General features: G+C 18.1%; 5 protein-coding genes across 5 annotated transcripts in view; 4 read left to right on the top strand and 1 right to left on the bottom strand.

Annotated features, from left to right (window-relative positions):
- Positions 1 to 767: 767 nt before the first annotated feature.
- On the top strand, positions 768 to 7,722 carry PF3D7_0404100 (AP2 domain transcription factor AP2-SP2, putative; the record flags this gene model as incomplete). The annotated part of the gene is made up of 2 exons (XM_024473341.1): positions 768 to 7,178; positions 7,318 to 7,722. The coding sequence occupies 2 exons, from the start codon at positions 768 to 770 to the stop codon at positions 7,720 to 7,722; spliced, it is 6,816 nt and encodes a 2,271-aa protein (XP_024328886.1).
- Positions 7,723 to 8,369: 647 nt separating this feature from the next.
- On the top strand, positions 8,370 to 8,790 carry PF3D7_0404000 (conserved Plasmodium protein, unknown function; the record flags this gene model as incomplete). Its single annotated transcript, XM_001351316.1, has 2 exons — positions 8,370 to 8,477; positions 8,599 to 8,790. The coding sequence occupies 2 exons, from the start codon at positions 8,370 to 8,372 to the stop codon at positions 8,788 to 8,790; spliced, it is 300 nt and encodes a 99-aa protein (XP_001351352.1).
- Positions 8,791 to 9,662: 872 nt separating this feature from the next.
- PF3D7_0403900 (SET domain protein, putative) lies at positions 9,663 to 13,414 on the bottom strand (the record flags this gene model as incomplete). Its single annotated transcript, XM_001351315.1, has 2 exons — positions 9,663 to 12,977; positions 13,169 to 13,414. 2 exons carry the CDS (start codon positions 13,412 to 13,414, stop codon positions 9,663 to 9,665), a joined length of 3,561 nt encoding a protein of 1,186 aa, XP_001351351.1.
- Positions 13,415 to 18,646: 5,232 nt separating this feature from the next.
- PF3D7_0403800 (alpha/beta hydrolase, putative) lies at positions 18,647 to 20,986 on the top strand (the record flags this gene model as incomplete). The annotated part of the gene is made up of 2 exons (XM_024473337.1): positions 18,647 to 20,845; positions 20,981 to 20,986. The coding sequence occupies 2 exons, from the start codon at positions 18,647 to 18,649 to the stop codon at positions 20,984 to 20,986; spliced, it is 2,205 nt and encodes a 734-aa protein (XP_024328885.1).
- A 2,120-nt stretch (positions 20,987 to 23,106) lies between these two features.
- PF3D7_0403700 (pre-mRNA-splicing factor CLF1, putative) overlaps positions 23,107 to 25,000 on the top strand; it is a gene marked incomplete at both ends in the record, with an annotated part of 3,167 nt that continues 1,273 nt past the window's right edge. The window contains 3 exons of the mRNA XM_001351313.1: positions 23,107 to 23,133; positions 23,293 to 24,696; positions 24,954 to 25,000. The exon at positions 24,954 to 25,000 is cut by the window's right edge and continues 61 nt beyond it. Coding sequence (XP_001351349.1) covers positions 23,107 to 23,133; positions 23,293 to 24,696; positions 24,954 to 25,000 — 1,478 coding nt within the window. The remainder of the gene's footprint in view (positions 23,134 to 23,292; positions 24,697 to 24,953) is intronic.

Here is a 25,000-nt window from a genome sequence, read left to right as displayed (position 1 = left end):
GTTCTATAAATATAAATATATATATATATATATATATATATATATATAATATATATTTTATTTTTTTTATTTTTTCATATAAAACTTATTATAATTAATAAATTCATTTTTATAATTATGCCAATTCGGTTATTCTTAATTTTTTATTTTTAAGATCTTATAAAAAAAAAAAAAAAAAAAAAAAAAAGCCGAGGGTATTGCACCTACTGCATAATTTTTTTTTTTTTTTTTTCTTATTTTACATAAATCTAAGAATTATATGTATAAAAATACATACACATATATATATATATATATATGTATATGTTCTTGTTTATATGTGAAATTATTATTTATAATTATTGAATAAGATCTACATATTATAATAGTTTTCATTATTATAATAAGCATTTATAATATTATATTAAATATTATTAAGGAAAAAAAAAATATAACATTTGAAAAAATCTTCAAGGTTTATATGTTTATTAACACATTAACGAAAATAATTAAAAGAAAATATATACATATATATATATATATATATATATATATATATGTTAAATAATATGCCTTATTTTCTTGTCCAATTTTTTTTTTTTTTGTTTTGGTGTGTGTATATTAAAGAAATACTACGTAATATTTTTTAATCCTAAATAAAAACCTATGAAATAATAGGTTATATTTTTTTTATAAATTATCATAATAAAAAATAAAAAATAATTAATATAATATATATATATATATATATATATATATATATATATATATATTTATTTATTTATATCATGATGAATAAAGAAAAATATGTAGACATTTTAAAAGAGGATAAACCAAGTACTCTATATATTGAAAAAAATATTATTAAAAACAACCATGTCATATTAAATAAAGATAGGAATATTATAAAAACTGTTGATAATAATTTTGAGTATAAGAATGAGTGTTACCAGAAAGATTATAAAAATGATATAATAGATAAAGGAAATGTTTATGATAAATATATTAATAATAATAATAATAATAATGAAGGTACAAAAAAAAATTGTTTGAGATATGATAGATTTCATATTTATGATGATAAAATAAAAAACATCGATGATATAAATGAAACTATAAAAATGAAAGAAGAAAAAATAATAATTCCATTACATACATTTGACGAAAAAAAAACTAATAATATGGATCTAAAAATTAGTAATAACGATATTTACAATAATATGAACCCTTGTAATGATAATATTAAAAATGATATCTTGGAAGTGAATATTGAAAAAGAAAAGAGAAATGTTATGAATGAGAAAGGTAATAATTTTGTAAATAATAAAATGGGAATTGATAATATAGAGGGGGAACATAAGGATGGTATAATAAGTCCTAATAATTATATAAAATTAAAAAATATAAATGAAAATGATAAGATAAATAATAATGATAGGATAAATAATAATGATAAGATAAATAATAATGATAATATAAATAATAAAAAAAAAAGTAGTAAGAGAACGGGCATCCCTTTAAACGAAAGAAAATATTATCGTATCCTTGCTAAACAAATGAAGAAGATTCAAGGATTAACATTTGATCATAACCAAATAAGATGGATAGCATATTGGAAAAATGAAAACAATAAACAAATACAAAAACATTTTCCTGTGTGCAAGTTTGGTTTTCATGAAGCTAGACAGCTAGCTCTAGAATTTCGAAATTTAAAAATTAATGACAAAAATAAAAATAGTAACCAAAAAAATAAAAATATCAACAATAATAATAATATGAACAATAATAATGTAAACAATAATAATGTAAACAATAATAATGTAAACAATAATAATGGTAATTATATTAAAAAAAAAGATAAAAATAAAAAATATGTTATAAATATAAAGAATCAATATAATAACAATGGAAAGCAATACATTAATCATTACCCTCAAAATATAAATATAAATCATATGAACTTTAATATGAATAATCTAAATATGGATTATACTCACAATAATAATAATAATAATAATATGTTTAATGGATTACATAATAATTCTTTATCTAAATTAAAGTTATGTAACAACATAGAAGATATATACTGTAATGAAGTAAAATTACAAGAGCCGTACAGAATAAATATATTATCAAGAAATATGGAGAATAAAGAAAATGATATATATATATATGAACATAATATTGGAAAACATTTTGATAATAATAATAATAATGATAATTATAGTAATTATGTTCATTCGTACGGTTTACATAACAATTTATATAATCATGCTGAAAAAAAAGAAATATTAAATAATATGATATACAATATTGAAGGGGTTAATAATAATTATATAGGATATGATACACAGGATATGGAAAATAATTATTTACAAAATTATGACTTTGGGAAAATCGATTTGAATAACTCATTTGATAATATAAATTATATGTATGAAAATGGGAAATATAATAGTACATATGTTCAAGATATTCATAATAATAATCATAATAATAATAATATTATGGTTCATAATATGTATGCTAATGATGATTTGGTCAAAGGGAACTATGATGGTAATACAAATTATTGTAATATGGATAATGATAAAAAAATAACAAACGAACATAGTATTGTTTATAATAATAATAATTGTTATTATTATTATAATTATGTTCTTCCTTATACTTTAAACCTTGATAAGAAATATATAAATAATTATAATTTTCCTTACTCATATAATACTATGAAAAATGATCCCAATATCGAAAGTGCAGATGATGCAAGGACGTTTCCATATGTATCATCATATGAAAAAAGTAAAATTCCAATATATTATGAAATGAACACAAATAATAAAAATGACAAGAAAATTGATTATGATGATGATGATGATGATGATAATAATAATAATAATATATCATGTACATATGGGACCCATCAAAATTTGTTACATAATTATAATAATAATAATATGGATGAACCTATAGAAGAAGAGAATACATATTATGATAAAGAATATAAGAATAAAACGGAAAACACAAATTTATTAAAAAATATTAAAGTTAATAATATAATGAATGTAAATAATAATAATGAACATATAAAAATTAATTTATATAGTAATAAGAAAAATGAAAAAGACTTATTAACTTATACATTAACAAGAACGTCCACCTCATCACATTTATCAGAACATTTAAACATATTTATAAAAAATAATCAAAATGTGTCTTTAGAAAAAGATAGTACCAAAAGTAATATATTTAGGAAGGATGAAAAATTCTTTTTAGTAACAAAGGATAATTCTCATATATCAAAAAAAATGGATATTCATAATGATAAAAGCAATCAAAAAAACAAGAACACAAAGAATAAGAATAAGAATAAGAAGAAGAAGAAGAAAAAGAAAAAAAAAATAATAAAATCGTGTACTGATGAAATAAACAAAAAAAATATAGAAAATCATGTAAAGTCAAATGATTCAATTGTGAAATGTGAAAATACAAAATACCATAAAATAGAAAGTAATAATCTAACACACATAAATCATCAAAAAGAAGATGAGAAGAATATAAGTAAATTGGATAGTATAAAAAATATACATTCCTATGAAAAGTGTATGCAAAATAAGTTATATAAATCAAATTATTATACGCAAAATTTACAATGTGAAAAAAATGATATGTGTACAAATTTGTTTAGTAAAAAGTGGATACAATATAATGATGAGGAACATAAAAATGAAACTGATTTAATAGAAATAGAAAAAAATAAAGAAGGTATTTTATATAATGTAAATGTGTATAACAATAAAAATATATGTAACAATAAAAATATATGTAACAATACAAATATATGTAACAATAAAAATATATGTAATAATCAAAATATATGTAACAATAAAAATATATGTAATAATAAAAATATTTATAATTACGATAATGCTAGGAAGGATGGACATATGATCAATATGTCTAGCCAAAACAAATTATCAAAAGAAAAGGCTCTAAAAACGTGTGACTTTACATTAATAAATAAAAATGACGATACTCATAATAATGATATTAACAATATTCATAATAAATGTGATATGGATCATCTGTATAATCATATTATTCCTTATAAAAATATAAAGATAACTGAAGAGTACAAAAGTAATAAAAAAAATGATACAAATCATAACAAATATACAAATAAAAAAAAGATAAGTAAAGAAAAAAAAACGAACAATGTTTCTTATAAGTTTAATGATGTAAAAGAAAATGATAAAGATCAAGGAGATATAACAAATTTCTACCATGAGATGATGAGAATACCAAAAATGAAAGGAGTTCATTTTGATGCAAGACAAAAAAGATGGTGTGCTTATGGATATAAAAAAAAAGAATGTTTTTCTGTTTATCGTTATGGTTTTTTAATAGCACGTGAACTAGCTATAAGAAGTCGATTAAAAGTACAAAAGAGAAAAAATAATTTAAGAATAAGAAAAATGAATACTCGAGAAAATGAGAAAAAAAAAGAAAAGCAAAATAATTTAACTTTTAACAATATATCACAAAGAAAAAATAATTATTGGAATAAAATATCTGATGAAAATCATAAAAAAAAAAAAACAAATCACATAATAAATGATAATCTTATATATAATAAATATGATAATAAAACTGAAGAGATAAATTCTTATGAAAAAGAAGTGATAAATAATAAGATGTATCATAATAATATGTATGATGAACATAATAAGATAAATATTTATTATAATGAAAAAAATATAAATGAAAATTTTAATTACATAACGGATAATAATAAAGATATTTACAACAACAACAATAATAATAATAATAATAATAATAATAATAATAATTATTGTAATGTTTATGAAGATAGTTATAATAATTATAATAATATGATGATCATTCAAAATAAAACAGATAAAAATGATACCAAGCATACAAGTTGTCATATCCCAAGAAATATAGAACAACATCTTTATTATAATGATGATCAAAATATAAATGATTACAAATGTAACAATAATATGAATAATATGAATAATAACCGTGAACAATATTGTAATAACCGTGAACAGTATTGTAATAACCGTGAACAATATTGTAATAACCGTGAACAATATTGTAATAACCGTGAACAATATTGTAATAACCGTGAACAATATTGTAATAACCGTGAACAATATTGTAATAACCGTGAACAATATTGTAATAACCGTGAACAATATTGTAATAACCGTGAACAATATTGTAATAACCCTGAACAATATTATAATAACCATGAACAATATTGTAATAACCCTGAACAATATTGTAATAACCCTGAACAATATTGTAATAACCCTGAACAATATTGTAATAACCCTGAACAATATTATAATAACCATGAACAATATTGTAATAACCCTGAACAATATTATAAAAACAATAATATTCAACAAAGTAATCATTCATATAATATAAATAATAATACAATAAACTGTAAAACAAATCCAGAAGAAGAAAATATGCTCGTAAATATAAATAACGAATTTAATAATAAGTTACCAAACTTTTATACTGATACTAATTTGATTAATAGTAAGGAAACTAATAAAAACCTTCATGGAATAAACGATTTAAATAATGAAAATAAAAAGTTTTTTTTTTTAAATAACATAAATAATTATCATAGTAAGGATATTATGGATAATTATAAACAAACAGATAATATAAATGAAGAAGATATAAAAAATATAACTCCTGTAAATAAAAATAATATAAATAATATTATATGTATGACTAATGAAAAAGAGAATATGTCAAATCATACAAAAGAATATAAAATAAAAAATATTGATTATAATGATAACATATATGTATCCGATTCTTTAAATGAATATTATAACAATAATAAGAATATCGAAGAAATAAATAATAAAAAGAATAATCATATTTATACTAGTAGTAATCAAATTTATAATTGTATATATAATATAGATAAAGATGAATATAATAATCAAAATGTTATATCTATTTATAATAATTTTTATAATATACAGGAAAATATAAATGAGAATCATTCCAAAAAAAAAAAAAAGATTAGTGTTAATAATGTTAATATAAATTATATAAATGATCAAAATTATGGAAACATGTATTATAATGAATTTAATAGTTCTATATTATTTTCTATACCTCCTGATGATATGTATGTAGCTAGACAAAATGTGGACACAGAAAAAAAAAAAAAAAAGGTATTTTATATAATACCTCCAAAGATTAATAATAATGAAGAGAATACATTTAATGGAAACATGATATATGTTGATGAATATAATAATGAAATAATACAAAATGGTGATGATAATAATAATATTCATAATAATAATAATAATATTTATATTCATAATAATAATATAAATAATAATTATAATAATATTTATATTCATAACAATTGTGATAATGATAATGTTATGGAAAAGATATCTAATATACAATATGATAATACATATAAATTAAATGAAGAAATAAAAGAAGATGAAAAAAATATATATTTATATTTATCAAATCATCCATATGATAATTTAAAAAAGGATTATCATATTAATGAACAGAAATGTTTGGATAATACAAATAATCAAACTGATGATAATTTTTATAATGTATATTTATGGAATGAAATAAAAAAAAAAGATGAACCTTTTCAAGATAATTTAACAAATGAAAATTTAAGCGATGAATTGTTTTTTTTAAAAAATAAAAATTACTCTGTAGAAAAATATAGAGAAGATGTGATTAATAATAAAGGAAAACACGAAACTCATTTCACCTCAAATAATTATAACACAAAAAATAAAGATAATCATTTTATAAATAATTCATATAAAAATACAAAGGATAGTATTCATTTATATAATTTAAACCAAGTGAAAAAGGAAAAGTTATATACAATTCATGATACAAAAAATTTAGTACTAAGGAAAATAAATATATTAAAAGAATTTGATCATAAATTCTTATCTCCTGGGATGGTAAATATAAATATACATGATGAGGACATCAAAAAGAATAAACATTACAATTTTGTGTATGAAGAAATTATTCATAAATATTGTTTGAGTATTTTTAAAAAAATTAACATTAGTACTTTTTTTAAGGATAATGAAAAACGTATTTTTCTTATGGAAAATTATTGGGAATATAGTATATTAACTCTACACGTAAGTATTTTAAATAAATAAATAAATATAAATATATATATATATATATATATATATATATATATATATATATATGTGTATGTTATAATTTTTTTTTTTTTTTTTTTTTTTTTTTTTTTTTTTTTCACACTTTTGATAGGATTTCAACGTAAATATGGTACATGACATGCCAGCACGTTTGAACCTTAGAAAAATAATTTATAAATATTTAATTTTAGAACTATTTACAAATGCTCAGAGTTGTAATTTTCTTACATGCATTGAAAAGGGGACAACTTTTTTGATTTCTCATATAAACAAAGATATGGAAAAAGAAATATTCCAAAAAAAATCAAGAAAATATATAAATTTAATGAAAAAGGTACAGATATATCATTTAAACATGATAGATAATATATATGATTTAAAAGCTATACAATTATATACAAACATTCTTATAAATTGTTTGATACAAAATACAACATCAAGCAACTTATCGTTTAAAGAACAAGAAATGTTATTAAGATCTCTACTGTTTTTTTATTTTAAAAAAAAATTTATATGAATATTAAATGTATATATATATATATATATATATATGTATGTATTTTTTCTTATTAAAATTTTTTTATATTTTGATAACTTTGTATTTTTTATTTATTATTTATTATTTATTATTTTTTATTTATTATTTGTTATTTCTTTTTTTTTTTTAATGTTGTTATTTATATATTAATTTATATATTTTTTATGTGTGCAGAAAAGTGTGTCATAAAATTTGCATTCGTTATATAATACCATCACCAAAAAAAAAAAAAAATAAATAAAAAAAAAATAAAATAAAATAAATTAAAATAAATTACGTTATTTTTTTTGTTCATTTTGTTAAGTTTATTTCATTTTATTTTATTTTACTTCATCTTTTCCATTTCATTTTTTTTTTTTTTTTTTGTTTATTTTTGAAACAGTGTACAACTTTTTCTACATTTATATATTAAAAAAAAAAAAAAAAATTAAGCTGACGTTTTCAAAATATACTACATAATTTTAAAATGTATTTATGACAACAACAACATTTGTACTCTATGAGAAAATAATTCGTTCATGTATATAATATAAATGGAATAATTTAATTATAAATTTTTTTGTTTTTAATTTCGCACACACCTTGTGGAAAAAAAAAAAAAAAAAAAAGAAGAAAAGTTAATTAAAATGGATAATAAGCAATACGAGAAAAAGAAGAAAAAAAGAAAAAAAAGTGAAAAAGAAAAAGATAAAGAAAAAGAAAAGGAAGCAAGTTATATATCGGATACCATAACAGTAAAAATAAACAAAAATTAACAGAATAATATAGAAAAAATGTATACACACATATATATATATATATATATATATATTTTTTTTATAATGTTATTATTATATCCTTTTATTTCCCCTTCAGTTTTGTGCCACATTCATACGAGATTCAGTAGTAAATGCAGGTGAAGTATTACAAAATAATTATTATCCAATAAAAGAATCTCTTTTAAATGCTTACGATACTTACTTTTGTGAATGTACACAACAAAATAATGTTCGAGTAAATGGAAACGTTCCTTTTTTTACTATCAAATCGGATAATTCAAGAAATTAGCCTTCATCCTTTAATAAAAATATATCCACACACATATATATATATGTATGTATATTTTTTCATATTTTATTTTGATTTTTTCATTTTTATATTCCCTTTTTAAAAAACCAAAAAAAAAGTAATATTCTTAATTCATTTACAAATTATATATATTACTAACTCTTTAATTATTTCAAAAAATATAATATGGAAAAATTTATTAAAAAAAAAAAAAAAAAGGAAGAAAATATATGAAATGAATATGAATCAAATATATATGAAATATAAAAAAAATATATATGAAATATAAAAAAAATATATATGAAATATAAAAAAAATATATAAGAAATATGGATCAAATATATATGAAATATGAAGAAATATATATGAAATATGAATCAAATATATATGAAATATGAATCAAATATATATGAAATATGAATCAAATATATATGAAATATGAATCAAATATATATATGAAATATGAATCAAATATATATGAAATATGAATCAAATATATATATGAAATATGAATCAAATATATATATGAAATATGAATCAAATATATATGAAATATGAATCAAATATACATGAAAATACATATAAATTTTTTTTTTTTTTGAAGTTAATAATATAAATATATATTTATTATTATACTACATATAGTTAGCTATTCACCAAAATCACATGAATAGTTCAAAAAAAAAAAAAAAAAAAAAAAAAAAAAATTTAAATAAAATATTAATTATTATACCAAATGGCTAGCTACCTTTAAAATTACATATGAATTGTTCATAAAAAAAAAAAAAAAAAAAATTTGAATATTTGTGAAAGTTTTGAACATATGGAGATATAAATATATATACCCGAAATTAATCAAGATTTAAAAAGATTTAAAATTTTAACCATTCGTTATCTTTTATTATATCCTTGTCCCTTTCTCCATAATCAATAAGCAATTCTTCTCCTTCTTTTATATCACGTGAAGCAACGAAAAACAGCCTAGGATTATTTTCAACTTTCAAAACTTTTGGAATTAAATTAGATTTTTTTTTTGAATGATTTACTAACCTAGCAAATGATCTGAGAATTTTTTTTTTTTTCATCTTCTTATTATGAATTTCTGCATCTACCATACTTTCTTTGGTACTATCAACACAGTATGTTTTATTATCATATTTAAAGTAAAACATAAAACATCCTTTTTTTGTATTTCTTTTATATTTTTCTTCTCTTTTCATAGCTTCATTATATGTCAACAGATCTCCAACATATTCGCAAATAAAATCGAGTTTATACATATTGCTGGCGGCATATATACATCTTCCTTTTATACTATCAAAAATAACTCGTATACATGCACACATATTCATTTTGATATTTTCTTCATATATAATATTTCTAGATTTTTCTTTTAAAAGTGTTAATGGAATAAGATTAATTTGATATTCTTTATCTATAAATAAGTTAATCAGTTGTTGTTTATTTAGGCTATTAATATTTCTATGTAATTCATATTTTTCAAAGTTCTGGGATTGAATTTCTTTTAATTTATTCAATTTCCTTTCATTTACGTTTTCAAGAAATTTATCTAGAAATTCTACATTATCCTTTAATTTCATAATTTCCATTGGTTCTCTATTTTTTCTTTTTTTTCTTTTTTCGCAGTAATTTATTCGTTTAGATGAATATCTATGATAACCATTTTCTTCACTTTTACCTGTTGACAAAAATTTATGTATCTTTACTAAACTAGGATCAACCCCCATAATATTATCTTTAAAATATAAGCAGATGTTCCAAAAAAGGTCCGGTGAAAAAATACATATATCTGATAAAGTCGGCGTTTCTTTATTTTGCATTATATATATCAAAATAAACAAAATGGTTTCTTGTTTTAATATTTTTACCTTATCATAGTCATCAGAACTGTTGAAGAATTTTATATATAAGCTATCTCCTTCCTTCAGTTTTATGACTTTTGTATCTTCTTTTTTATAAGCATAAAATAATACACCTCCATTGTTGTGGCGGTCAATAATATTATTGTCATTATAAATATTGTCATTATAATTATTGTCATTATAAATGTTGTTATTATAAATGTTGTCATTATAATTATTGTCATTATAATTATTGTCATTATAAATATTGTTGTTATTATTATCATCAATACATATTACATCATTTTCTTCTTGCATATAATTTTTTTCATCAGATAAACATATAATATCATCGTCATCGCAACTTTTAACATTTATTATATCTTGTTCTTTTATATTGCACATTCCAACTAGTTCGGTTACACAAGAATGCTCTTGTCTTTTTTGAATTTGTAGAATGTGTTTCTCTGTAGAATTATGAATCCTTTCTATGTTTTGATTAGAAGGTTTTTGAGGCTGCCCCTTTTCATTATGAACTTTTTCTACATCTCTTTTAATATATTTTTTAAAGAGTTCATAGAGTCCCATTTCTTTTTCATACTTACTTAAAATATATTCATTTTTATTATTTTTAAAATGTGTTTTGCCATTTATAATTTGTTTATTATCCATTAAAAATATTTTATATTTTTTATTATATAGTGCTTCTATTCTTTGATAATTTTTAGATAAACAATTTAAAGGAGATTTTTCTTTGTTCATAATATTCTTCAGAATTTTATTTACATATTTATCCATACTATCATTATGATGATAAATATGAAACATATCACTATGATTGAAATCTAGATTTTCTTTTTCACTTTTGCAAAACATATTTTTAAATGTATGTATAGGATCAAATGGATTCATTTTTTGACTATCTAATGAAAGGATTGAGGAATGTAAGATCTTGCGATTCTTAACAGAATTTTTTTTTTCTCCTTTTTTATTTTCGAATGTGTCATAAGTATGAATACGTTCCTTTTTGAATTTATTACACATTTGTTCAGAGTATTTATAGTTGTATATTTCCTTAAGAGGATAACAATTATTATTATTAGTATTATTATAATAATTCTCATCATAATTACATTCATCAGTTTTTAACTCTTCCACTTTGTATTTCTTCATATGATTATAGCTATAAGTAGAGCATGTGCTAGTTTTTCTTTTTTTATTGTTAAAGGATTCATCCAAAGTAAGAAGACTATCACATTTATTACTATTATTATTATTATTATTATTTTCCTCCTCCTCATCATCATTATTTTCCTCCTTATCATCATTATTTTCCTCCTTATCATCATTATTTTCCTCCTCCTCCTCCTCATCATCCTTTTTATTATTATTATAATTTTTATCATTACTACTACTATCTTCATAATAGTACCATTTTTTTTTCTTCTCTTTTCTTTTTCTATGAGGCCTATTATACACCCTAGAATTATTCTCAGCATAACTTTTCTTAGAACCTTCATATCTGGGTGATCTACCACACCTATTAGTAGTACAATACATATAGTTATCATAAGATGTATTATAATTTTCATGTTTTTTACCACATTCAAGTGTATTAGAATCATTGTCAGTACTAATTATTTCATATTCTTCATATACCAAAGGTTTCATTTTTTTTAATTCTCCGTTATATGGTTGAAAATGAAGGTTTCCTTCTTTTTGTGATATAATGCATAAATTTTTATTTTTAGTATCGTCCTTTTCAAAATGATTAGAAGGAATAACATATGAATTTAATGTGTGTACCATATTGGTATTATTTAATATTTTACTATTTTTATGTTTCTTATTTTTGTTTATTTTTTTAAACCTTTTTTTTTGAATATTTTCAATGTTAATTTTTAATGGACACCAATTTGGTTCCTTATTTTTTATATTACTATCATTGTATAAATTATTATTATCTTTAAAATTATAATTTAGTAAAGATAAATGTGTAGAAAAATTATTCCTATACGTGCAATATTTTGTAATGACTTTTTGATTTATTTCTTGTGTTATTTCTTCATTATGATTTTGTATGATCTTTTCACCTTTACTTTGTCTTTCGAAATTATTATTTGCACAATTATAAATAGATGTGTACATATATACATAATCATATGTTCGATTTTTATTTATGATATCTTTTAAATTCTCGAAAGGATTCAAAATTAGCTTTTGTCTTTTTATCTTGAATTTTTCAAAAAGAAACTGTAAGTGCCAAAAATGATATGACTCATAAATTAAAAGTGGTATTCTATTCGTGTGCTCATTACACAGGGGCTAAAAAAAACAAGGAAATGACAAAAAAAAAAAAAAATAAAATAAAAAATAATATAAAAAATAATATAAAAAATAATATAAAAAATAATATATGAGGTATAACTTGACCACACAAAATAAATTACACACACACATAAATAAATAAATAAATAAATATATATATATATATATATTTTTTTTTTTTTTTATACCGATATGTCCACTGCTATATTATAAGTATCATCATCAAAAAGCAAATAAATTTTCGTGAGGACATTTTTTTTTTCTTTTTTTTCTGTATTTTTTATGAAATTTTCAACATATTGAAATATATCCGTATATAGAGGGATATAAATAATTGAATCAAGTTTTTCCTTTTCAATCCATATAACTGAAGCAGAATTTAAAAATGAATTAATATTCTTAAAATTTTCATGGTATAATGTCATACTTTTCATCTTTTTTTATACATATGTATAAAAATATATATATATATATATATATATATATAATATTGACTATATACACACATATATATATATATATTCCCTTTAATGTGTTAAATATGATAATAAAATTGAATTTTTGTAATACGTGAACATATATATATATATATATATATATATATATATATATATATCACATATATGTAATATATATTATAACGAATTAATTTTTTATTTTTATGTTTTTTTTATTATTATTTATAATATATACAATATGTTATATACTATTTTCTTTTTTTTTTGAGGACGGGAGGGAAATATAGAAATAGCTAATGTTAAAGAAACAATTTATCAATTGACACTTAAAAAAAATGAATGAAGATGCATATAACAAACAAGTCATATAAAATAAATAATCATGAATAAGTGAGAAAGAAAAATCAATAAATTCACTTACACATCAATGTAAAATATGCAGTTAAAAAAAAAAAAAAAAAAAAAAAAAAAAAGGAAATCAAAATATAAAAGAAATTACACAAATGAACAGAAAAAATAAATCCATCAAAATATTTCAGAAAAATAAAATTTACACATATAGTGAAAATGGTATGAATAAATAAATAAATAAATAAATATATATATATATATAATATATTTATATTTATATGTATATATTTATATATGATTAATGGTTTATATTTAAATATTGTTTATTGTATTTTGTTAATAAATTATAAATGAACTCATATTTTATATTTATATATTGCATATTTACTTTACCATGAAATAACAAAATATTCGGAATGTGCTTAATCTTTTTTATTTTTAAAAAATGCATATGCTAAAATTAGAATACTCATATATATATATATATATATATATATATATATATTATATATTATATATATATTATTTCTTTTGTCCATTTATTTTAATAGAATAATAAAAGTTTAGAATATTTTAAAATTTTTAAAAGAAACATGTAAAACATAATATTATACATATATTTAAGTATTCTAATCAAATGAACAAGTAAAAAATATGATGTCAACTTTTATTTTATTATAATATATATTTATATAAATGAATGTGTACACTTTTTGCATATTGTTTTATGGAAAAACGCACGAAAACATATTTATTATTTATATTTTCCATGAAATAAATGATTTTATAATTTTTCACTATTTTAAAATTATCTTTAATTATAATTAGCTATTTATTATTATTATTTTTTTCGCTATTTATATGAACACAGACAGGTAAACTTTTTCCTGTTCAGGTGAAAAAAAAAAAAAAAAAAAAAAAAAAAAAATTGTATATATTTATTATATAAAATTATTTTGAAGCTTTTATGTTATATTATAATAATATTTATAAAATAAAAAGAAAGATAACGTGATAAATATATGAAGAGTATTTTTAAAATTTTTTTTTTATAATTAACAATAGATAGCACATTTTATAATTATAAACAATATTTAAAGAGAGAGAGAGAAAAAAAAAAAAAAAAAATGTACTCTTTTTAAATAATTAATTTTTTCTTTAATAATATTTCAAAAATGGAAAAGGAGTAACTTATTTAAAGATTATCGCATGATATTATTTTTATTGACTTTTGGAAATATACCTAAATGAATTATATATTTTCAAAAGTATACACATATGATATATAATTATAATACTATCTACATAAATATTTAACATAATCTTTTTACATACTAAATAAATAAATAAATATATATATATATATATATATATATATATATATATTAAATTTCACACTCATAATTTTTATATTTATGTAATAATTTTTTTTTTTTTTTTTTTTTTTTACATTTGAATATTATTTTATGTGTAAAAATAAATATTATATATTCTTATAATTTTATATACATTATATATTAATAAAATAATTGGTAGGTTTAATTTTTTTTTTTTTTTTTTTTCACATCGACCATTTCAGATTTAACCTTAAGTTTAATTTACATATAAATATGTGACCTTTTAAAATAATATATATAATATTATATATAAGAACAATTTTAAGAGTTAATAAAAAAAAAAAAAAAAAAAAAATTTTAAAAAAGACTCCTTTTTTTCTATTATTATATATATATATATAATATATATATATATAATTATTTTTATTTATAAATATTGAAAAAATTTCGAGGTTTATATATTATTATATATATAATATTATATGAGGAATAACCTTTTTTTTTTTTTTTTTTTTCTTTTGCTTTTTCTTTTTCTTTTTAGAATTATGCCTTTTTTTAAACAACATGCAAAAAAAAATGTGGTGATTAAAAAAAAAAAAAAAAAAGTGGTTTTATTTTTTCTAGCCCTTAAAAAATTCATTGAACTTTTATAATTTAATATATATTTTTTTTTTTTTTTATAATAATATAATAACCTTATAAAAAAAAAAAAAAAAAAAAAAAAAAAAAAAATATGGGCTTACATAATATATATAAAATATATTATTATATATAAAAAATGGCTGATAGGTTTCTTTTATATATATAAAATATATTAATATATTAATATATATATATACATATATATATAATATTATTATATATATATATTTAATTATTATTTCATGTAAGAACAAATTTTTATAATATTAAGGTAAAAAATTATATACATAAAATAAATATTTTTATAATAAATACCTCATTTTGGTATAATATATATATTTATATATAATAATATAAAAAATAAACTAATACATGATAAATATATTAATAATATATTATTATTAATATATATATATATATATATATATATTATAGTGTATTGAGATATTAATTAAAAAAAAAAAAAAAAAAAATGTCATCATAATCTATTGTACAAAAATTTATACAGATTTCTTTAATTATACCTTTTTATAATATATATGGTTGAATATTATATGAACCCACTTCATTATAAAAAAACAATCTAAAAGTTTGAAGAAATAATTTTTGTTATATATTTATTTATTTTATTTTATTATGATTTTTCCCCCTTGTTCTTATTTTTATATTTTATAATTTTTTTTTCTTTTTTTTTGGGTCGATATATTCAAAGAACAATGCAACTTATACATAAAAACTTTACCTACAAGTATATATATTTTATATAATGTAATAAAATTTTATACATATTTTTTAATATATATATATATATTATATATATGTTCGGTGGTGTTTATTGTTTATTTTTTTTTATGATATATTAATTATTATATTATACTTTTCATTTGTACGTTGCTTAATTTTTTATTTATTTTTTTAAAGAATGAGAAAAATGAAATAAGTAAACGGATTATTATATAATACATGTTTGTAAATATTACAAAGAAGTATTTATATATATTATTTAAATATATATATATATATATATATATATATATATATATATTTTATTTTTCTCAAGTTTTTACTTCCATATTTAATTATATATGATACATGTATATATTTTTTTATTTATTCGTCTCTCAGTATTCTTGTACCTTTTTATAGATAATTACAAAACATATATACAGTTTTTTATCGAATTTTTTCTTTTATAAGATATAAATAAATATATATATATATATATATATATATTTATTAACATTTATAAAAAGAGAAATATATATATTTATAGATTTGTTTTTTTTAATTTATATATATATAAATATATATATATATATTAATTTTTTTAATATATATAATGAACAGATATAGCCTTAGGTTTTAGTAGAATTGTATACATATATATATATATATATATATATATTTATGACATGAATATGTTTTATAATATACGAATGAAGTTATAAGAATATAAAAAAATAATGTGTGTATATTAAATATAAATATATATATATATATATATATATATATTAATATGTGTGTATAATAAATCTTGAATAAGCAAATAACATACCTTATATGTACCTTTTTATTATTATTTTATAAATTGCAAAAGCATATTTTGTTCTTTTTTTATATGTCCAATATTAATTGTTTAAAAATATATATATGATATATGTATTTATATTATTTTTTATTTTTTTTTATAAATTATTCTTTCATATATATATATATATATATATATATATATATATATATAATATTATATATATTTATGTGAGATAAAAAAAAAAAAAAAAAAAAGTGCACACATAAAAATATGATCTAAATAATACATTCAAATGATGTTTATTTAGTATATAAAGAATATAAAATTATATATATTATATATATATTTAAAAAAATATGAATATACAAAGATATATTTATTAAGGTGGCAATGTCAAGATAAAATAAAAATAAAATAAAAAATATAGGTATATATATATATATATATATATATATATATATATATATATATATGTATGTATGTATGTATTTATTTTTTTATGTTTATATTTTTTTTAATTTATGTATTTTTTTTGTTTTGTATTTCATATTTTAAATTAAGCTAATATGTTTATATGCTCATGACGATATATAAAAAAATAATTTGTTTTGTATGTTCCGTTAGAATATATTAATATATATATATATATATATATATATATATGAATAATTGTGAATAATTTTTTTTTTATCATTTTTATATTTGTTTTAATTAATATTATATATATATAAATAAATAAATAAATATATATATATATATATATATATATATTATATATATATGTAAACACATGTGTATATGTTTTTGTGAATATTTATTCCTAAAGAAATAAAAATAATATATATATATAAATATATATATATGTTTGTTTATGTTTGAATAGGTTATTTTTTTGTGTAACCCCTTTGAATAATTTTTAAAGATATAAAAATATATGAATATATACAAACTTGTTTATATGTATATTTTTCTTTTTATTTAATTTATTATTATTTATCATTTTATTTTATTTTTTTTTGTGTATATCTATAAAAATAGATAAATCTTTTAAAGAAATATAAATACATGTTAACACATAGTTATAAGATAATACCTAGACAATACATATATATATATATATATATGTATATATTATTTTTTATGTTTATAAGAATATATTTCAAGATTAATAGACGTAAGGTTTCCTTATATAAGATTAGTTTTCTTTTGTTCATATGCCCATATATCTATAAACTTATAACCTTTTTGTAATAAATAAAAAAAATAAAGGTTATACAAATAGATATATTTATATATATATATTTATTTATTTATTTATTTATGTAATATATTTATTATGTATATATCATGGGGAATGCATTGAACCAACTAATCTTCAGACCGCACCCACCTAGCTATTCAAAGAATAGGAAGAATTTACATTTTATAAAAACAAAACATGGCAGTACAATATGTGGTATATTTTTAAACAACAATGCTCATTTAACAATATTATTTAGTCATGGGAATGCCGAAGATATAGGTGATATCGTACCACAGTTTGAAAGTAAATTAAAACGTTTAGGTTTGAATATGTTTGCTTATGATTATAGTGGTTATGGTCAGAGTACCGGATATCCTACAGAAACACATTTATATAACGATGTCGAAGCAGCATATAATTATTTAATTAGTGAGTTAAATATATCTAAAGAGTGTATAATAGCTTATGGTAGAAGTTTGGGTTCTGCTGCATCTGTTCATATAGCTACCAAAAGAGATTTATTAGGTTTAGTATTACAATGTCCTTTATCATCTATACATCGTGTAAAATTAAGATTAAAATTTACTTTACCTTATGATTTATTTTGTAACATTGATAAAGTTCACTTGATTAAATGTCCTATACTTTTTATTCATGGGAAGAAGGATAAATTATTATCATATCATGGTACTGAGGAAATGATAACAAAAACAAAGGTGAATACCTATTTTATGTTTATTGATGAGGGTGGTCATAATAATTTAGATAGTTGTTTTGGTAATAAAATGACTGCAGCATTAGTAACATTTTTATTTGTTTTAAAAAATAATATACGTGAAAATGTGAATAGTGTGTACGACATTTCTAATATTAACACTCAGAAATTAAGAAATATGTTTATTTTAAATAATACCGAAAAATTAAAAGATAAATTAAAAGAAAAAATTGGGGATAAAGAAGAAAAGAAAGATTTAACTTCCAAGATAAAAAAAAATGAGAAAGTTATTATTAACAATAAAATTCCAAAAATTAAGAAAGATGTTAATTCTTATTATTATAGTAGCATGGAAGGAATTGGTTCATCAACACAAAATATATGTAAAGTTCAAAGTTCTACAGAATCTTCATATAACTCTTTAACAAGTGTGAGTACAATTTTGGCTTCTATAGAATCTATAATGAAAGGTATTCCGGATAGTAATACCTTATGTGAAAAAAATTCTGTTCAAAGGAATAATAATATAAAAAAAAATAATAGTAGTAATGAAATATATTCTGATTGTAACCCAGGGTATAATTATTATACGAATAATAAGTATGATAATTTATATTCCCCAAATAAAGTGACAAGTATTAATAATAACAAAATGGACCAAAAAAATAAAAACCATAAAGGAAATAATAAAAGTAGTAATAATAATAATAATAATAATAATAATAATAATAATAGTTGTAGTAGTAGTAGTAATAATAGTATGTCCTTAAATATGAAAACGTTATCAAGTTATACCTTAAAAAATAAAAACACACAAGGTAACAGCAACCATGATAATAATAACAACAATAATAATAATAATTGTAATAATAGTAATAGTAATAGTACTTGTAGTAGTCATAGTAAAAATAATTTATCATATAATAATAAGGGGAACGGACTTATTAATACAAATATTGGAAGCTCGAATGTTAAACCTAATATACGAATTCTTCAAACCAAAAGAAATAGTTATAAAGTTGATAAAGTACCGAGAATTAATTTTGATAATATGAAAAAAAATATAATATCGGAACAAATAGATTCAAATATTGTTTATAATAATAGTTATGAATTAATAAAAGATGGAGTGTATATAAAGAAAAAAATTAATAATAATAATAATAATAATAATATAAAACAAGAAAGTTCATCTCTGGTATATAATAATTTATCAAGCCCACATATAAATCAAGGAATTAACAACACTCGTTATGTATCTTGTGAAAAAGCCAAATTATGTTCAAAAGAACAAACTCCTGTTTTTCTAAATAAGAAACATGTACGTAAAGAAACGAATAACAAATTATATAATGTTCTACATAATAATATAACATTTCATAATTTCAATGATTTTCTTTATACAGAACGCAAAGATAAGATATCCATAAATAATGATAATATAATGTCACCATTAAAATCAGAAATACACAAATGTACAAAAAATAATATACACAGGGGTTTAATAAAAGTGGAGTCCTTTGGAAGTGCATCTTCTTCATCACGCGAAGTGTATACACATGAGGAAACTTCCAAAAAAGAATTTCTCGTATGACAAACATAAATATGTTTTTAGGAAAATATATTAAATATAAACATATATATATATATATATATATATATGTATGTATGTATGTATATTTTTTTTTTTTTTTTTTTTTTTTTTTTTTTTTTCTCATTACAGGATTAAATAGTAGAAGGAGGGAGGAGCATGAAAAAGTACGTTTAAATGTTCAGAATTTTTAGGGATTAAAGGTGAATATAAAAATGGTGTTAACACACACATATATATATATATATATATATATATATATATTTAAATATAATTTAGAAGAATTTGTAGGAAATATACTTTTATTTTATTATTATTTTTTTTTATATTATGTAGAAATTGAAAGAGGCATAAATATGGTAGTGCGATATATTAGAAAGGATACACACATATATATATATCTATATATATATATATATATATAATATATTAATTATATATAATATTTTTATTAAATTATATTCATATTATAATAAATAAAAGTTCAATCCGCTTTACTCCCTCCAAAAAAAAAAAAAAAAATAAAATAATAAATAAATAAATAAATAACACTATATAATAATAAAAATATATATATGCGTTGAGTTTGCTAAAAAGAGAAGTGTGTCCTCAAATTAATATAATTTTTATTGAAAATTCTTAAGGCACACACATATATAATATATACATTTTTTTCTGTTTGTTTGTATTTTAAAAAATTTTTAAACAAGTAGGAGAATTTGTAAATCCCTCCACAAAAAAAAAATAATAATAAATTGACATATATACCAATATATACTATGTATATAATTTGTTTTATTTCCTTTTTTAAATCTTTTTGTCACCTCTTTTTTTTTTTTTTTTTTTTTGTTAATTTTTTTAATTTATACATCCATATTGTTCATTATATATATATTATATGTATATTATTTTGTTCTCTTTATATAATAAGAGATTGGATATATCCAAATGTGTATTTATATATATATATATATATATTTAATTTTTTTTTAAAAAGAATTATATATAATTATATTATTTATTTATATGTTATTTAATATTTTGTTTATTTATTGTTTTGTTTTTTTTATTGTTTTGTTTTTTTTATTGTTTTGTTTATTTATTATTTTGTTTACATATTATTTTGTTTACTTAATATTTTGTTTACTTAATATTTTGTTTACTTAATATTTTGTTTATATTTTTTATTTTTTATTTCTTTTTCCTTTTTTTTTTTTTTTTTAAAATTATTTTAATATTTTAACCTATTTGTTTTTATTATTTTATTGTTTATTTTTTTTAATTTTTGTAAAAATACAAAAAAATATTTAAAAATAGAAAAAAATAAACTTGAAATTAAAATAAAAAATTTCTTTATCCTTTAACAGTAAATCTAAAAGAATAAATGTAAATAATTATAAATTATTAAATGAATAAATATATATATATATATATATTATATATTGTGAATATATTTATATTTTTTTATTATGTGACCATATATAATATAAAAAATATTTTATGGAAAATATAATTTTATTATTATTATGAAAAGAATAAAATAAAATAAAAAAAATAATAAATAAGCATATTTAAAAGAATGTAAAACTTTGATATGTATGTAAAAATATATGTCCTATGTTATATATTTATATAATAGGTGTTCTTATTTTTTTTCTGTCGATATATATACCCAGATGAAAAAAAAAAAAAAAAAAAAAAATATATAAATCAATAAATAAATAAATAAATAAATAAATGAATAAATAAATGAATAAATAAATGAATAAATAAATGAATAAATAAATGAATAAATGAATAAATAAATAAATAAATAAATGAATAAATAAATGAATAAATAAATGAATAAATAAATGAATAAATAAATGAATAAATAAATAATTTGAGCATTTTATTTCAAAATTATTTATGGAATGTTCTATAAAATATTATATTATATTATATATAATATATTAATATATATTCATAATTATATGTTATATATATATATATATATATATATATATATATATATAATATTTTAATTTAGTAAGCATTTTATTTTTTTTTTTATTACTACAAAGTAAATTATAAATTATTTGCCTTGCTTCCTTTAAATAATGATAAGTTTTATTATTTATTTATATTTATTTATTTATATTTTTTTTTTTTTTTTTTTTTTTTTTTTTTGATATATTAAATATGTAAATAGCTATAGAGAGGGGAAAATATAAATAAAAAGAAATAAGAAAAAAAAGTAAAAATAAAAGTAGGATAAGATGAATTTTAATAGTAAGAAGTTACAGGTAAAATAAACAACTAAAAAGAAAGAAGAAAATTAAGAAATATAAATATATATATATATATATATATATATATATATATATATATATATATATATATGTATATATGTATATATGTTTATATATATTTTATTATATTTTATTTTATTTTATTTTTTCAAGGTTAAGAATAAGAACGCCGCAGAGGTGCAGATTACGGCGGAGCAACTTATTAACGAGGCGTTAGAACTAGAAGAGGTTGAACATAAAGTAAATTACAATTTGATAGATGAAGAAGAGTTGAATGAATATAGAATAAATAAAAGAAAAGAATATGAGGATAAGATACGTAAAAGAAGATATATGATAAGTACGTACATAAAGTATGGATTATGGGAAATAAAACAGAAGGATATTGAAAGATGTCGTTCCATTTTTGAGAGGGCTTTAAATATTGATTATACAAATAAAAATTTATGGTTAAAATATATAGAAGTTGAATTGATTAATAAGAATATAAATAGTGCTAGGAATTTATTAGAAAGGGTTGTTTTATTATTACCTTTAGAAAATATATTTTGGAAAAAGTATGCTCATCTTGAAGAAATATTGAATAATTATGTTAATGCTCGAAATATATATGAGAGATGGATTAAATTTAAAATTGATGAGAGTTCTTTTTTATGTTATATATATTTTGAAGAACGATGTAATGAAATAAATAAGTGTAGAGAAATATTTGAACGTTTAATTGTTAGTATTCCTAAATTAGAATGTTTTTATAAATTTATTAAATTTGAGAAAAAATATAAAAATATAGTTAGAGCTAGAGCAGCATATGAAAAATGTATAGAATTATTACCTTCATGTTATATAGATGAGAATTTTTATATACATTTTTGTAATTTTGAAGAAGAACAAAATGAATATGAAAGATGTAAAAAGATTTATATAGAAGCTTTAAAAATTTTACCAAAAAATAAGAGTGAATTATTATATAAAAATTTTTTACAATTCCAAAAAAAGTATGCGAATAAAGATGAATTACATGAATCGTTATTAATTAAAGAACGTATTTTTTATGAAGATGAATTAAAAAAAAATAAGAATGATTATGATATTTGGTTTAATTATATAAAATTAGAAGAATCTAATATAAATAATATAAACAAGGAGAAATGTATTATACGAATTAGAGATCTTTATGAACGTGCTATTAGTATTATACCTATAATATCTTCTAAAAAATTTTGGAAACGATATATATATTTATGGATCAACTATTCTATTTTTGAAGAATTATATGCTCAAAATATTCAAAGAGCACGTGATGTCTATAATAATATTATTAAAATATTATCTAGTTATGAATTTACTTTTAAAAAAATTTTTATTCTCTATGCTACTTTTGAATTACGTCAATTAAATGTGAACAAGGCAAGGTCAATATTTAATAACGCATTGCAAACCATACCAAACGAAAAAATTTTTGAAAAATTTTGTGAATTTGAATTAAAACTTGGAAATATTCGCGAGTGTCGAAATGTTTATGCTAAGTATGTCGAGGCCTTCCCCTTTAACTCCAAGGTGCGACATTTATATGAACAAATATGTATATAAAAAATAAAATATATATATATATATATATATATATATATATATATATATATATATATATATATGTATATAAAGATAAAATATATATGTATATATATATATATATATATATATATGAAGATACAAATGTGTATATATAGTTCTGTGTGATCATATATTCTTCTTTTATTATTATTATTTTATTGTTATATTATTATTATTTTATTTATTTATTTTTTTTTTTTTAGGCTTGGATTTCTATGATCAATTTTGAGCTTTCCCTAGATGAGGTTGA

This window comes from Plasmodium falciparum (genome assembly GCF_000002765.6).
Source record: "Plasmodium falciparum 3D7 genome assembly, chromosome: 4".
NCBI lineage: Eukaryota > Apicomplexa > Aconoidasida > Haemosporida > Plasmodiidae > Plasmodium > Plasmodium falciparum.
The sequence above is the reverse complement of the archived record's forward strand: the minus strand, read 5'-3'. Positions and strand labels throughout refer to the sequence as shown.